Raw genomic sequence first — 16,015 nt, 5'->3', positions numbered from 1 at the left:
CTCACCTCCTAATTAAAATAAGATGGTGCCCCCAAGCATGGCTTGAAGGATAAAGAAAGGCAGTAGCAGCCTGGGCAAGGCTGAGGGGCAGGAATAGGGGACTGTGGTAGCTGAGGTGTGTGGTCCACACTGATTTTTAAAATGGGAGCTACAAGGACCAAGGGAGTTAAGTGTCTGGTAAAGAAATGGGGCTGAGGAAATGGGATTCATTTGGAAGTAGGTAGAAAATGTCCAGGATGAATTCTCTCTCCAGAGAACAGGCAGATGTAGGGCATCACAGTTGTAGGAAATGTGTTTGAGTGGGCAGCTCCCGTTGTCAAACACTAATAGTCATATGCTGGCATATTCACTGGGGATGGGCAGGAAAAAAATCAGAAAGCAAACCATCTCTCTAAATAACCATATGTATCTATATTTGGGGACATTCTCATGAGTTATTGCAAACTGACTCATGATTTCTGTTCTCCTGAGGTTCACTGTGCTGGAGTTATTAGGCAGGCAAAGGACAGGAGTGGGAGCTGAGTCCCTTGGGACTGAGTGCCTTGTTGGGATTAGTATGGCATGCAGGTAGCTGAGCAGTGGTTGGGCTCCCAAGGCACAATTCGCTCAGCCGAGCTCATCACATCCCATGGGTGTCTGACAAAGCACATGTCCATATCCAAAATTGCAGCGTAGACTTCTAGCCAGAGAAGTGAGATGTGTACCTCCAAGGTGTGTTTCATTGCCTAGCGAGGTAGGTGTCTGAAACAGGCTGTTGGACGTATCTTGTTCTTCCCATTGGTGATGAGGGCAGCAGAAAAGCTCAGGCATAGACGTCTGCATTAGCTGAAGTTCGGTGAGATGAATTCCTACCTCCCCTAATAAAACGGTACAGTATAACAGACAATACTGTCTTGGCTGTGAAGACATATTTGGATGAGGGAATGGACCGTGGCAGACTAAGGCAAGAAATGTGCCTCTGTTGTAAGGGGAAGCGTGGAGACAATGGATGGAAACAAAAAAAAAACCAAACAAAGGAAAGCAAGAAAGGGTATTGTGAGGTAAATGGAGAAGAACAGGAGATATACTAAGAGGAATGTAAGGAATACAAGATAAATGAGACCAGGGAGCACACTACCAATTCCGACTTTGTAGCTGGCTTGTAGCTGGATCCTGAGTGTGATGTGCTAAGAGGGGATGGCAGCTTTTGGAGCAAGGGCAGATGTAAATTTAGAGAAGAGATACTGAGTTTTTCTCTTAAGCAGAATTTATCACCAGAAACTTTGAATTAAAACAAACAAAACAAGCCTAAATGTTTTTTCCAGAGTTTCACTTATCAGCCATCACCGAGAGAATACTTGATCTTCTTGCCTAAAATTTTGATCAATATGACTTTGGATAGCTTCAGTACTCTGCGAAAAAGTGCTCTGCAGATCACCCAGGCACTTCACCAAGGACACTTAGATGTCACCTCTTGTCACAATTTGGTCCAATGATAAAACTATATTTTAAAAATATGAAAATGGTTTGATTGACAAGGGGTTTTTTTCCATGAATCTCTGCCTGAAAATACAGGCTGCTTTAACTCCAGGAGTTTAATTATACAGGCTTCGAAGGAGAAGAAAAATGATAATGAATGCATTTTAGAAACTTCTAAAAAGTTACTTAAAATAGATTTTCCATACATAATGTTGCCATGTGAAACTCAACTGTCTTCTGGTCTTCTGGGGCTAGAAGAGAGCAGTCTGTGTTCATCTCGAAATTCAGTAATGAGGCTCCCTTGCCTCTGATGGACTGTATGATACCGTCCCCAGGGCTCTGCCACAGACAGGTCTTACCCATTAAGCTGTTCATTTTTTCAGGGTGGCATGGGAGTGATTTCACTTTAGGTTAGCCAGGAAGCTAAAATGCTCTTTCTGGAAGTGTGTCCCAGCTTGCTTTGGTCTTTTTTTTTTTTTTTTTTTTTAAATTTGATTTGTCTGTTTTTCTTAAAAAAACCCAACCAAACAACCCTTTGTATTGCAGCTGCTGGAAGTAGCTCTAGTAAACATGAGGTAAGGACATTGCGTGGTAGAGTGAGAGAAGGTATGTGATAAGTGTGGGGCATTTATATAGGTGTTCCCTCAAGCCTAGAGAGATAAGAAATTGCCTGTATAGCCCACTTATAATGACTGGCTCAGGTACTTTATGGCATCAAGGAGGCATTCCAGCACCTCTCATTTCAGCATTCAGCCTTCCAGTGAAGTTGCTGAAGTGTGTTTGCTCAAGACCTGTTTTGGGTGCTTTCCCTGTTGTCTGAAATACAGTGGTGTGGGATGTCATGTTTCTAAAGCTGTTGGTGGCCTTTAGTAGAAAACAGTGTGATGCAAGGCCCACTATTAAAATACTCCTGTAAGTAATTAAAAGATTTCAGAATCCTTTTTTTTTTTTTTTTTGCTGTTAAATATAAATTCTTAAAATGCAGAAATTTAAAGGAAGGATTGGTCTAATTTAGTCACTAAGCCACTGCCCTCTTAAATGGGAAGCAAGTGATTCACAATTGCAAGCCATCTTGGCAGAGTGAAAAACGGAGACGCAATCATCAATTCACACCAGCGTTTTGTGTTCAAGGAATAATCAGACCTGTTTTTACCAAGGCTGCACTGCATTGCTAGCCTGCAAAGTTGCTTTTTTTTCCCCTTCCAGATTTTGGAACTGCATATGCTTTTTCAGTCACTAAGCTGGACTTCTATAATGCTTTGCTTAATGTGCCTCCAGATTCTGTTATTTATAGAGTTCAGCATATTCAGACTGCAGCTGCTAAAATACACACAAAAGAAAAAGCACATTTGTAACCTGTTAAGGCTTTGCTCTGAGATGCCAGTGAAGTTTGGGATTTAGCATGAAATATTACCGGGTGACCTTTCAAGGAGCATCGCAAGAGAACACCTGTTTATCTTGAAGACCTTTGTTTTATTTTTTTTTTCACTGTTGAAATCTTCCAGTGTTCTGCTTTCTGAGGGAAATCTGGCCTTTGTGTGTACCATGTGTTATCTTCAGGAAGTGCTGGGGCAGAGGATTTAAGTAATGCAGCATCTCAAATCAGCAGTTCTTCCAGAAAATGTGTTTTGTGCAAACTGGCTTTGTTAAATTTAGAGGGAAACTGTAAATATATTGTGATTTTTCTCTGAGTTGTCTTAGTCCTGTCAGTATGGCCATGATTTACTCGTTAAGTGTTTTTCAGTGAAAATTGGTGGAAAGGATCCTTTGTAACTATGCAAAAACCTATATATTCAGTGTACGTAGTGAAAAGTGAAATCTTTTAATGCTGCAGCATATGTTTTATGAGTCTATAAGATGACAATGTAGTTTTTTAATGGCATAATCTAGATTGAGCAAATGTGTTATAATTCATTCATAAGACAAAAAAATCAGAAGAATTATGTAAGTGAACACATAACCAGAGCTCCCATTTAGGCTATAAGGGTCAGACCCTGCTTATCTTCACTGGCTTGTGCCTAATGAGGCTGTTTTCTTAAGGAAAGTGCCAGTTCCTGTAGAATCAATCTTTGCTTTCAAAGGCCTCCTGTAAGAGGGAGATGTGACAGAGAAAACCAGGTAAACAGGGTGACTCTCTGGAGACCCTGGAAAGCAGCTGGCTTCTCTTCAGTAGAGCTGCGGGGGGATGAAGCATATGTTAGATGCCTAAGTTAGGGTCCCATCCCAGAAAATAAGACACTTTTTCAAAAATGTTGTGGTACCTCGTGTATTTAAAAGATGTTTGGATGAGGTGCTTAGGGACATGGTACAGTGGTGGTCTTGGTAGTGTTAGGTTTACGGTCAGACTGGATGATCTTAAAGGTCTTTTCCAACCAACACAATTCTGTGATTCTGTATTTTTTTAATTGAATTAATAAATGCTTTTTTGCAAATTGTTGGAAGAAATGTGTGGTGCTTCAATTACTTTTGAATTTCAGAATTTAGGTGAGGTTTTCTAGGTGTTAACGTACCACTAACCATGCAAAAATATGAGACAAAGACTCTTCTTGAAACACTGCACATGCAATATTATTAATAAAAGCTGTCTTGAGAGTCACATTGAAGATGTTCTTTTTTATTTAATGTACTCCAGGTAGGATGGCAGTGGCACAAAAGTATCATGTTCATTGTTGCTACTCCCAGCTTTCTTCTTCATCCTAAGATGGTCAGGAAGAAATGGATAGTACTGACAGTAAATCCTTCTCTAGCTTTTCTTTCTTTTTCTTTCGTCTTTACTGGGAACCCTGTCTGCAGCTGGAGAAATAAAAACACTGGGAAGAACCAGTACAAAACACTTGATGTATTTTAGAAGGCAACTGGAGCTAGCCTGGTAAATGACCTGTATTTTGGCAGGTCAGGTGGAATGTGAGCACCCTAATGACCACTGTCCTATGAATCACAGTGAACTGTAACAAACATTTCACACATGCTGTTCCTGTAAGAACTGGAAGACTCGCCCAGATGTAAAAGTTCACAAGATACCCCATTGCTCCTGCCCATCTGTGTTGCCTTGAGAACTGGTACCAATAACATTTAATGTCTTTGCGACTTGTAGTCCCAGGTTTCAAAAGGTTGATGGCATCAGTCTTTTCCTTGAAGGATTTAGTGGTCACTAAAATTAGACAAAGAGGTGAAAAGACTGAAGGTCACCCAGCAGGTCAGTGTCAGAGCTGGGCAGGGAACCTTCTCCTTGCATCCCGGGGCTGGCCGCTGACCCAGGCACTTCACAGAGCCTCGTTACAGTGGTGCATTTAATCAGCTTTGCTCTGTGTCATAATTCATTCTCTGTGGTGTTATGGATATCTAAAAGGTAGGATTTTAACTTAGCAATCTGCTGTGTTATTGAATTAGTTTTATATTGTGTTAATTTCTTTGTCTCATGGCATTCATTGCCTGTGATAATTGATGCACAATATATAACCGACTTCTGTATTCATTTGGGTAACTGCATTTAATTGCCTGGTATAAAATATGCGCACTAAGTACAATCTGCTATGACTGCTATGACTGAGAAGTGCTCATTGGTATGGACTTGAGGGTGCTTTATCTTCCTGACAACCTGTCTGAGGAAAGTCTAAATGTCTCCCACAATCCACCATCCAAGGACTGGTGTTTGCATTGTGTCTGCAAAAAGAGAGACCACAAAAAGTGTAACATGGAATCTCTTTACAAAGTGTTTGGCATTAAAATTTTGTTGATCAGAATCTCTCAAATAAAGAAGTTTGTATTAACATCCCTGCCCCTCTTAAACCTCAAGGAACAGCAGTGCCCATAAGACTTGACACATTTTTCTCCTGTAAATCAGGATTATGGCTTTATTTGCTTCTGAAGTTACTCCCTTGGAGTAAAGCTACTCCCATGCACAAGTGTTTATAAACAGATTTCTTTTACATATATCTTCAGGTCATTATTGCCCAGAGGAGTACTAATGAGTTCTAAATCAGGAATGCTTTCTAAAGGTGTGATGTTAGTGAAACAGTGTTGATTAATGTCTGCTCAGGATACACAGGATCCCTGCATAAGCTTACACTTTCTTGACTGTTTAACCAGTATCACAGTGATTTCTTTTATTTTTAAGAAAGCAAGAATCTTTACTAGTAGATGTATTTCTCATCATACACAGCACTTTGCTTTTTATATGACCTAGTGAGTAGGTTTATTTGTTTCCCTAGCTTGTTTTGTTTCCAGTGTCATGAACGGTATAATAGTGCAGTGTCTGAGCTACACAAAGAAATACTAAAATTTGCCCAAAGCTGATTTTACTTTAAGCATTAATGAAACTTTCCCCCATCCGAATTTTCAAAAGTTTTTAAACAAAAGCTAATGGTTGAGTCTAAATCAGGTGTGAAATGCCCGTGAGATTATTTTAGCTATATTATATTGCTCTGTGTTAATGTAACCGGTGAGTTGTCGGTACGAGGGATGTTCACAATTAGTATTTTTCTTTTTAAGAGATCTAGTTTCTACAGGCTGTGTCCTTCAGGGTGTAGCATTAGTTCTGCCTACAGCTTGCTGCAAATTATTCAGTGTTCATAGGTGCATTTATGCTTGTTATTCAGCTCTCTTCTGCTGACAAAATAGCCTGCAGCAGTTCTTGGTTAGATAGGACTAGTTTCACTTTAGGCTCCTCACGTGTTCTTCTGTGGTTTTTCCCTGCTTCAGCCTGCACTGCATCCACGTCCTGCTGATAAAACAGTAGATTTGATGGCCAGAGAGAAAGCAAAGCTGCCCAGAGCCAGCATGGGCTATGAGAGTATGTTTTGAGCAAAGACTTTCACGGCACACTGGGTAGAGCTGGTGGCATAGTACAACAGGAGTTTCACCAATTAACCCACTGATTCTGCTTTATTTCATATTCATGGTGTTATGTTCTTCCTCCTCTGCAAGGACTTTAACAAATACTTGTGGCTAATTCATGAAAGTATACCAAAATTTGAAATATGTGGACAACCCGGTAGAAGGCAAACACCAAAAAAATCACCTATTAATTCCCAGTAGGCTGATTTGTCTAGCCAGTGTCTGATTCTTTATAGACCAGTTCCCATTTCTGGCAGAGCTGGTACAACTGCAATGTGGGTTTGAGGGGAAGAGAGTGTAGAGTTTGGCAGCAGACCTCATTAGGTCACCTGGAGCACTCTTCACAAGGCTGTAAAACAGTGGGAGATGGGGTGGCAGAGAGTCCAACACCCGTTTTCTACCCCTTATCCCAATAATCCATACCTGTCTGAGATGCCTTTGCCCCAAAGCCATGGGGCAGAACCTCCTTCCTCCCCAGTAGTCAGGGTGATGCATTATGGGGACAAGCAACTAGCACATAGCAAGGTATGAAGAGGCATTTCATCGCTAATGGTTTTCATACATGCCTTCCTACATCAAGGCAACAAGGCTACCAGTCATGGGAAGAAGTGCACCACTCTCATCTGGGCTATTCAGCATATATTTGTAAATCAGGATTGATTTGGGAATGATTCATAAAGAGTGAGGGGGGCTGTACTGTGTGCGAAATAACTTATTGACAAGGAATAATTCAGCCAGCTCTAACCTTGAAATAGATGTTTGTGGTCAGAAGTTTATAGCCTGAGTGGAAAGAGCTAAGTACAAGTTTAAGGAGCTGAACAGGAGACACTCAGTTTTTAAAAACTTGACATAAATCTCGGGTGGCTTGCCTTACGTTAGTGACATTCCCTGCAGAGGACTTTCGTTCAATGTTTGTTTGGTGTTTATAGATGTTATTTAAATGCTAATTTTATCATAAAATTATTTTACGTTACGTATCGTGAATAGTGGAGATCAAATAAGAATTGGAATTGCAAATTCAAATATTAAGAGTTGATAAATATTGACTTTTAAATAGACCCACTGTAGATTTGAACAAAATGCTTTTTAACCTAGTATACTGGTTATTTGAAAATTACAACATACTAAAAAATGTACAGCATTGTTTGATCCTTACTCTGTCTTCACTTTTACAGCTATTGATGTGGTCACGTTCCTATGAAGTGATCTTCATAGGATCTACAGTGTCAGGGAACTGTAATGTAAAACTTTCTGGCTTGTGCTTTATGCACATCACATGAAAAAAGAAAAGTGTGGGAGGTACTAAGCTAAAATTGTGTAATCACATTAATTGTGTCTTTTCTAAAGATGAATTCTTAGGGTTTGCATGTTGGAAACCTCTTAATTAAGGTCTTTCAAGTACTTTTTCAAAGACAGCACAAGTATGTTAGGGCTGAACAAGTCACTGAGATGCACCTGCACAGCATTAATGACCTCTGCAAACACTTGTAAGCACTTGGTCAGTTGTTGGCCACTAGTACCAAACACTATAGGTCAGACCCCTTAAGCTACTGGCCAGACAAAAAATAACGCAGCCCCCCTTCGCCGACAGTCACACATAACTAGTGCACAAAGACTAACATGGGCGTATATCTGTGATCATCCTCACCCCAGTGTTTTCTCCCTGTGCTGTGAGCGCTGGGAGCTCACAGCCTTTGGTCACACCTCTTACCAGTTCGCTCATTCAGCCTCCTTTCCAACTAGCGATGCGCTGACGTGGTGAGCTTCACAAACAACAAAAACAACAGCAAGAAGTTACCCCTATGTAAAATTCATGGTCTCACAGATACCTGATGAAAGCAATGTGGTTTAGCTAGAAGCAGATACTCCACCTTTGCTTCAAGCTAACTAACCTTTGTGAGCCAAAGATACGGTGTTAGTTAAGGAGCAGGCATTATCCTCAGCTTTCTTTGGTTTTTCTTACTTTTCCACGTCTCTGCAGGCTCCATTCTGTAAGTCATTGCGGAGTATTTTTTTTCCCTTTTCATCTCAGAACAGGAGACTATTTCCTTGAAACTTGCAACATCAGTTAATTGTTAACAGTTAAAAAAAAAAAATCATATTCATGCCTTAATATCTTCTTTCAGCTGATGCCTTCATGCGGAGGAGGCTGTGTAGCTACTGATAAGACCTAATTTGTGAAGGGCTTTTCAGTGGTCTGACAGGTTCATACGTGGCACTGTTTGTTCAGCAGGCAAGGATGAGCTTTCGCTGAAACACCTCTACAGCAGCTGCTAAATGCATCCAAGGAGGCTGGGGCTGGTGATCCAGAGGGAGTGGGCAGGAGCTTCGAGTGGATTCCCAAAGCGTTCTGTTGTTTTGCAACTATGTTCTGACTGCGGCACTTGATAGCTGATTTCGTCTTTTCTCTTTCAGAGCCTAATGAGCTGTGTGTGGGCCCTGCGTTCAGTGATATCCCATCTCAAGATGCTGCTAATACAGTAGTTAATTATTCCTAGCTGAAGAAGTCTAACAGGAGCAAAAGGAACTGGGGAAAAGCAATGGCTGCCGGTAAATATCTCAGGTCTGCAAAGGTCATAAGAAAGTAGCTGGAAAGAGCTGATTTCAGCTCTGCAAAGGTCATAAGAAAATAGCTGGAAAGAGCTGATTCCAGCTGTGACTGGGGAGGGGGGAAGCAAAAACGTGTGATCAGACCTTGTATTTGAGGGTTCATTATCAGAATGGTACCACCCCTTAGCTATCTGACCCACTCTTCCTTCCCCAGCCCAGGAAAATCCATGCCTGGGCTCAGTCTATTTTGACCATATTCATGATAATTCTCTTTTGGTTTTAGAACAAAACTTGATATTTCCCATAGTGGCTCAATTTGGTTTGACCTCCTTTTAGTTAGGGGCTAATGTATTCTTAAATCTTTTACCAAAAAAAATCACACCTTATGGAAAACAGGTCTTTCCTTGGGGTGTGTTTGGTTCTCACGGCTTTCTGACAAATTGCCGCAGATTATATATAATCAAATTATATCAGAGGATTGCAGGGCAATTCATTCAGGTTGGGATGGGCCTCAGAAGGTCTCCAATACAGCCTCCTGCTCAAAGCAAGGCCAGCCATAGGGTCAGACCAGTTGCTCAGGGCTTTATCAAGTTGTCTTGAAATCTGCCAAGGGTGGTGACTGCACAGCCTGTTCCACTGCTTGACTATCCTCATGGTGAAAAAGTTTTCCATATAACCAGCCTGAATCACTCTTGTTTCATTTTACGCCTGGTGAATGTTTCCAATGTCTTTATGTTTTGCTATACAATACCAAGCACTAGTATCAATGGTTTAAAAGGTGAATCATAATTAAGAAACACAACAAACCCAAAATAAACAGTGGTTGTGAATCTCATTTTCACTGAAGATTTTGATTAAAAATCCTGATGCATTGACTTTTCTACTTACAATGTGTTTCTTTTCTTGCAGCAGCTGATGGTTTGGGAAGTATAGCTATAGATACCACGCAACTTAACATGTCAGTCACTGATCCGACAGCTTGGGCTACAGCTATGAATAACCTGGGGATGGTTCCAGTAGGACTAGCTGGACAACAGCTTGTAACAGGTAAGATTTTTCTTTTTTAAAGAGATCTCTTGTACCATCCATGAAGTCTTCAGGTCCTTTTAAAAATATCTGGAATGATTTCTGAGGATATTATATTTTTATATTCTGAAAACATCACCTATGATTAATATTGCATACTGTGTATTAGTCTTTTCTTGTAGTAGGTATATAATCCATATTATATTTTAACCTTGTAGAAAAGTCAAAATTCTTTGGGGAAATTAAACAACTAAACCATTGATCCTTATGCTGGGTCAAGACCAGGAGGCAGGTCACGTAAGAGAAACGTTTGTTTCTGTTTCTCTCTTCAAGCAGGATGTCTTGAGGTTCTGCCAAGGAATACCCTGGGCTAGGAACTCTTGACCAGAGAAAGATTTTGAAGTTATGTTAATTGGGCAGAAAATCATGAAGCCCATTCAATTCATATGCTCAGTTGATATTAGTGAAGCGAAGCTTTCCTATCAGGTGTGTGCTTATTTACTTTCTGCCTGACTCCATAAATTGAATTTAAAGAGGTTGTTCTTGTTTGATTTTGTCATTTCACTTCCCAAACATAGTTTGGGAGAGCATTGCAGAGGATCGCTTATTCTAACAACAATAAAAATAATATTTTGAAATGGCAATGTTTCACAGACAAGCCTGGACATATCAGACTTCGTTGTCAACAGTGTCCCATTCATTGGGATTAATCAATTCATTGTCACATTCGTTGGGATTAATAAAACTTCATTGCTCCTGTGAGGTAGAGAAAAAATATTTTTATATGGGTGTGTACCCTGTAGACACAAGCCACATGCCAGGCATATGACAGATCCCCCTTAGAAGCTGCATTGCCACTTCAGCTTAAGAAGAGCTGTGCAACATCTGAATCAGAGCCGCATCCTGTCACATCTGCACCCATCCATGTAGACATGGATGCAGTGAGCCAGGTCGTGATGTAAATCACTCTGCCTGCCTCACCAGGGATGCGTGATGCTTCATTTTGGCCAAATATGTCCCCTTCTGACACTGGGAACCGAGTGGAGCTGTGCCAGTTCACAGCTGATGGTCTGGCTCTGAATTACCTGTTTTACAGGCGGGTAAACTAAGCTGCAAGAAAGCTGATTTATAATGAATCAGTCTCAAGCAGAGAGTTTAGGTGGTGGAGACTGTGAACTGATTCTTGGTCTCTGGCTTTAACCCCATGCTCCCAATTAAAAGAAACAAGCAAAGCCATCCGCTCCTCGGGAGCTAGTTCTCTTCAATGTTTTTATCAATGACCTGGACACAGGAGTTGAGTCCACGCTAAGTTTGCTGGTGATACTAAATTAGGAGGAGCTGTTGATTCCCTTGAGGGTAGAGAGGCCTAATATAGAGATCTGGATAGATTAGAGTGCTGGGCAATCACCAATCGTATGATGTTTAACCAGGATAAATGCTGGATTCTGCACCTGGGACGGTGTAAACCTGGATGTACGTGTGGACAGGGGGACAAGAGGCTGGAGTGCAGCCCTGCAGAAAGGGATATGGGGTTTGTGGTTGATAGGAAGCTCAATATGAGTCAACAATGTGCCCTGGCAGCCAAAAGGGCCAACCTGGGGTGCATTAAGCACAGTGTAGCTAACTGGTCAAAAGAAGTGATTGTGCCACTTTACTCAGCGTTGGTGCAGCCTCACCTTGAGTGCTGTGTGTGGTAAGAAGGATATAAAAATATTAAAGTGTGTCCAAGGCGAGGCAACAAAGATGGTGAAAGGACTAGAGGGCAAGATTTAAAAGCAGCAGCTGAGGATACTAGGTTTGTTCAGCTTAAAGAAGAGGAGGCTGAGGGGAGACCTCATTGCTGTCTACAACTTCCTCATGAGGGTGAGTGGAGAGGGTGGCACTGATCTCTTCTCTCTGGTGTCCAGTGATAGGATGCAAGGGAATGGCTTAAAGCTGCATCAGGGGATGTTCAGATTGGTTATTAGGAAAAAGTTCTTCACTGTGAGGGTTGTCAAGCTCTGGAACAAGCTTCTCAGGGAAGTGGTCACGGCCCAAAGCCTGTTGGTGTTCAAGAAGCATTTGGACAATGCTCTTCGACATATGGTTTAACTTTTAGGTTGTCCTGTGTGGAGTCAAGAGTTGGACTCGATGATTGTTGTGGGTCCCTTCCAACTCAGGACATTTTATGATTCTATGTGCTGGTGGGGAAACAGCTTTTTCCGTTTTCTAGTGGGGCTTTGCCTGCAGGTGCTGTGCTCAACTTCAATGCGATTACCTCCAAACCTGAAAATAGCCACATGTCAAAATCAGCTTGTGCTGCTTTCATTTATAAGCATCTTGGTTGCATATCCCGTGGAGGTTTGCCCACCTTTTTGTCTTCTTCTCTTCCTCTGTCTCTCCAGTTTCAGTGTAAATTGTGTCCTCAGGTGTGCTATGTAATCCCTACATGGCAGCCTCATCTCACGTGCAATGCTTTTCCCCACAAGGGAGGATCTCCAGGACTTTATTTCATTGCCAGCTCCCTACTGTAATTTCCATAATTATGTGTATCATGTATTGTAGGAGTGTTGTACAGGTCAGTTGGTATTTGTTCAGCATTTTCAATGTATGAAAGGTGCCATATGTAATAAATATTAATTACTGAAGTGCTGCCTGATTTCTCTACGGGTGCAGAATAACTTCTTTCCTTTTGCTTTCCTTTGTTTGAGACTGTCTTGTATTTTCAAGGTAAATAGGTGCTTTGACACTTCATTATATTTCCTTATGATTCATAAGTTTTTGACACACTTTCTTCATGGCAAATCCATAATGGCAAAACCACAATTTACCATGAAAAGACTTATAGACTTATTTGCTATAATATATTTACTCTGTCTGCATTCAGTGAGAGTTGGCATTACCATGTTTGACCAAATATCTAACCAGTCCTTAGCCCTTTCTGACTTTTTTCATTTTTTTGCTATTAATCCTAGTAATGAACTCATCTTTGTCAGCAGTCACGTATTGCTTTTGCTGCTGTCATCTGTGACATTTCTTGGAGATGAAAATGACACACCCATGTCCCAGTGCTAACTTTCTGTCTGTCTTTAAAAATTTATTTTATTCTATTTTTCCTGCCTTGATGACAGCTAGGAAAGCAGTAAGTAGTTTAGATTAATCTTGGAGACAGTGTGATCTTTCCTGGATGTCTTTACATAACCTGCCATAGTCTGAAATTTGGTGTATGGTACGCATCTATATCCTGACATATCTCTTAGTTCTCTGATCTTTCAGTTTACAAAGGACTTACCCATTCACGGACTTTCCTTCCCCAAACTAACTGGTTCCTAATTCCTAAATTTCAGGCGCTTTTGTTCCTGTAGGTATGGAGCCCATATGATCTACTAAGCCTTTTTAAAGGTTTTTGATGGTTTTTTTTTTCCCAGCTGTTATTAACTTTGCTGCTGTGTAACATGCTGGGATGCCTGCCTTGTAACAGAGTTATGCTCCCCACTTTGCAATCTGTGAAGCTCTTGCTTAGCCCGAGAGTTTGTTAAAATGACAACTAAAGCTTCCACAACATCTGGCCAATACCCTTCTCACAGCCTGGGATGTAGGCTGTCTGGTCTTTGTAACTAATCAATTTTAAGCACTGCTAACCTTTTAATACCAGTTTAGATGATATCTGCACTGTATTTAATTCCTTATCTCCCAGTGCTGTAAAATTGGATTTTTGATCTGGACAAATGTCAGAGCCTTTCATTTGTAAAGATGGATTCTTGTTAATAGGTGTATATCATCTCTTCTGTTTCTACATATATTTTGCTTACACTTATTGTTATTCAGAAAGCTTACCTTTTTCCATAATATTTGGCTACTGCATTACATGCACACTAATATATACATTTATACATTATATATACATAATTCATACAATAAACTGTAATTTAATAATGCATTAGTTAAAGTGTTAAAGATTGATGTGGAATAGTTATGGCCGAAAAGCACTTTCATTCTAAACCTCCCCTTTCAGCAGGTTATAATTTTTTCAAAAAAATTGCCTTTTGGGCTGAAATTTCTCACGGTTGGTCTCTGCCCAGAGTAAAAAAAAATTGTGGAAAGGTTGGAGAAAATCTGCTAAACTGCTTTTAAATTATCCAGGCCTTAAAATTGCTGTTTTCTACGCTTTGAGACTTTGAGAAAAATGGTCAGGTAAGAGGGGGAGGATAGTTTGTACTCCACCTTTTTGAGATCTGAATCCTCTTTGTGCACTCAGCAACTCTGATTCAAGCACATCTTTCAAGTACATTCAAGTCTGCTGTTTTGTTACATTTTAGAACTAGCAGAAAAACTCAGTGACCTCAGGCCAACTGAGAATGTTTTATTTTGATTTGGGATTGGTACTTTTTAAAGGCAATTTTGGCATTGCTGAATTTAGTGTTCTTATGCTGTCATTTGTTTCAGCAAATGGCATCAGAGATCTGTTTTCTAAAGGAAGACATCCTGCCAGGAAAATGATTTATTTCTCCAGTTCAGTTTAGTACTCCTTTCACTAATGAACCATTGCCCTGAAAAACATGAAGCAATTTTGAGATGCTTTTCTCCAGAATGACTTAGATGACCTAAACATTTGTTAGTCAAAAATGGTATATGTTAAAAAGTTCCCTGGTACAAATGAACACGAAAAGTGGTACATAAGAGGTAATTCTTTTAGACTTAGTTAAGCTCATGCCCTGTGCTGCATATTTGTATTCTGACAGAAAAAATAACAAACTACAAGGGCAGACATCCAAGATGAAAGTTATAGATCTGCCTAGAAGTCAAGGGTATGCCTGAAAACTGATGCCTTCTACTTATTTACAGGATAATTATTAAGGCACTCTTTTCCAGTCCAGCCAACATGCCTCTCAACCTCTAGATATTAAAATTTTCAGTGGCCTCCAGTCTTGTTTTTGCTGAAGTTAGAGTTTGACCACTTGTACAAAATCCTAGTGAAATCAGTAACTAGGAAGCTTTGAAACCTAATATCTTGCTTACCAAAAGGTATAGAAAAAACATACACCATTTTTGTGGCCTCAGGCGTGTATTTTTTAGACACTGGAGGCTGTGAAATATTAGACACTTACATCAACCTTTCTGTTTTTCCATTTGTCTTTGCTTTCCCCACACATTTGTCTTTTGACCTGATTTCAGTGGAACATAGGAGCTGTCAGTTCCAATCAGGTCACCTCACTCAGGATTGTGCTTTTGACAGTGTTGAGTATCAGATACTTCACGGGGAGAGATGTACAAGGCAAATCAGAGCTGAAGTGCTTCTCCCTCTGATGGACTCTCCTCTTGATCATTAATATATAGAACATTAATATACAGAACCAAACTAGAGGTTGTATTTCCAAATCAAGTCATAACTCAGCAAAACTTCACTTTTGGAAGCAGCACCTGTGACAATAAGTTGTTGCAATCCTGAAACTGCAACCCCAGACTTACTTTTTGATAACAGAAACATTTGGGAAATTTTGATCTAGAGACTCCTAAATCGAAGACACGAGGCTAAATAGACCTCCCAGAATTTTATTAGCTCAAGACCTCCAAGTCTTTGGAGACATAATATTCAGACTCTCTCTTTCTTCAAAATGAAGATTGTAACTAAAGGTAATCACTATATTCAGATTCCAATTAGTCTCAAGCATTTTTCCATGTGATGGGCATATCAGGGGTAGGACTAGCATGATGGCTTTTCCTTCTCCTACTCACTCCAGTATCTCAAGAGGTCACTGATGCCTATGCAGAGGAGAAGACCTAGGGATTATTTGAGAAAAATCAAAGACTTAAGAATTCCCTCACCAGTCTGCTTTGGCTATGGAAAAGTCCTTTAAGCTTCAGTGTCTTTCTACCGTAAAATAGATGAGGCATGCTTTATGAATTATTGTCGACTGCAGATCATTATGTGCTGACTAAATTGTAAACATATCCTTCCTTGTTCTGGTTGTGTACCATTTTTGTAACATTAATGAAGAAAAACCAAATAAAGTAAGAAATCAAGGTATATTTGATTATATTCAGCAGTTCCCAAAGAAAGACTGTACATTAAGCAGGGCTGAAGACTTTAAGAAGTCAGCTGGCCAGAAGACTCTGCCAGCTCTCGTGTATATACTTCCTCTTCTGTGGCCTCTCCATTACTGGA

At 40.3% G+C, this 16,015-nt stretch overlaps 1 protein-coding gene across 8 annotated transcripts in view; it reads left to right on the top strand.

Moving 5' to 3' along the window:
- Positions 1 to 16,015, top strand: part of ENOX1 (ecto-NOX disulfide-thiol exchanger 1) — a 394,890-nt gene that overhangs the window by 242,975 nt on the left and 135,900 nt on the right. For all 8 annotated transcript variants that reach the window (XM_072850165.1, XM_072850170.1, XM_072850162.1 and 5 more), the window contains 2 exons: positions 8,710 to 8,844; positions 9,754 to 9,891. In XM_072850165.1, coding sequence (XP_072706266.1) covers positions 8,835 to 8,844; positions 9,754 to 9,891 — 148 coding nt within the window. In that variant the 5' untranslated portion in view covers positions 8,710 to 8,834. The remainder of the gene's footprint in view (positions 1 to 8,709; positions 8,845 to 9,753; positions 9,892 to 16,015) is intronic.

This window comes from Ciconia boyciana, chromosome 1, assembly GCF_034638445.1.
Source record: "Ciconia boyciana chromosome 1, ASM3463844v1, whole genome shotgun sequence".
Lineage (NCBI taxonomy): Eukaryota > Metazoa > Chordata > Aves > Ciconiiformes > Ciconiidae > Ciconia > Ciconia boyciana.
This window is presented reverse-complemented; position numbering and strand designations above follow the sequence as displayed.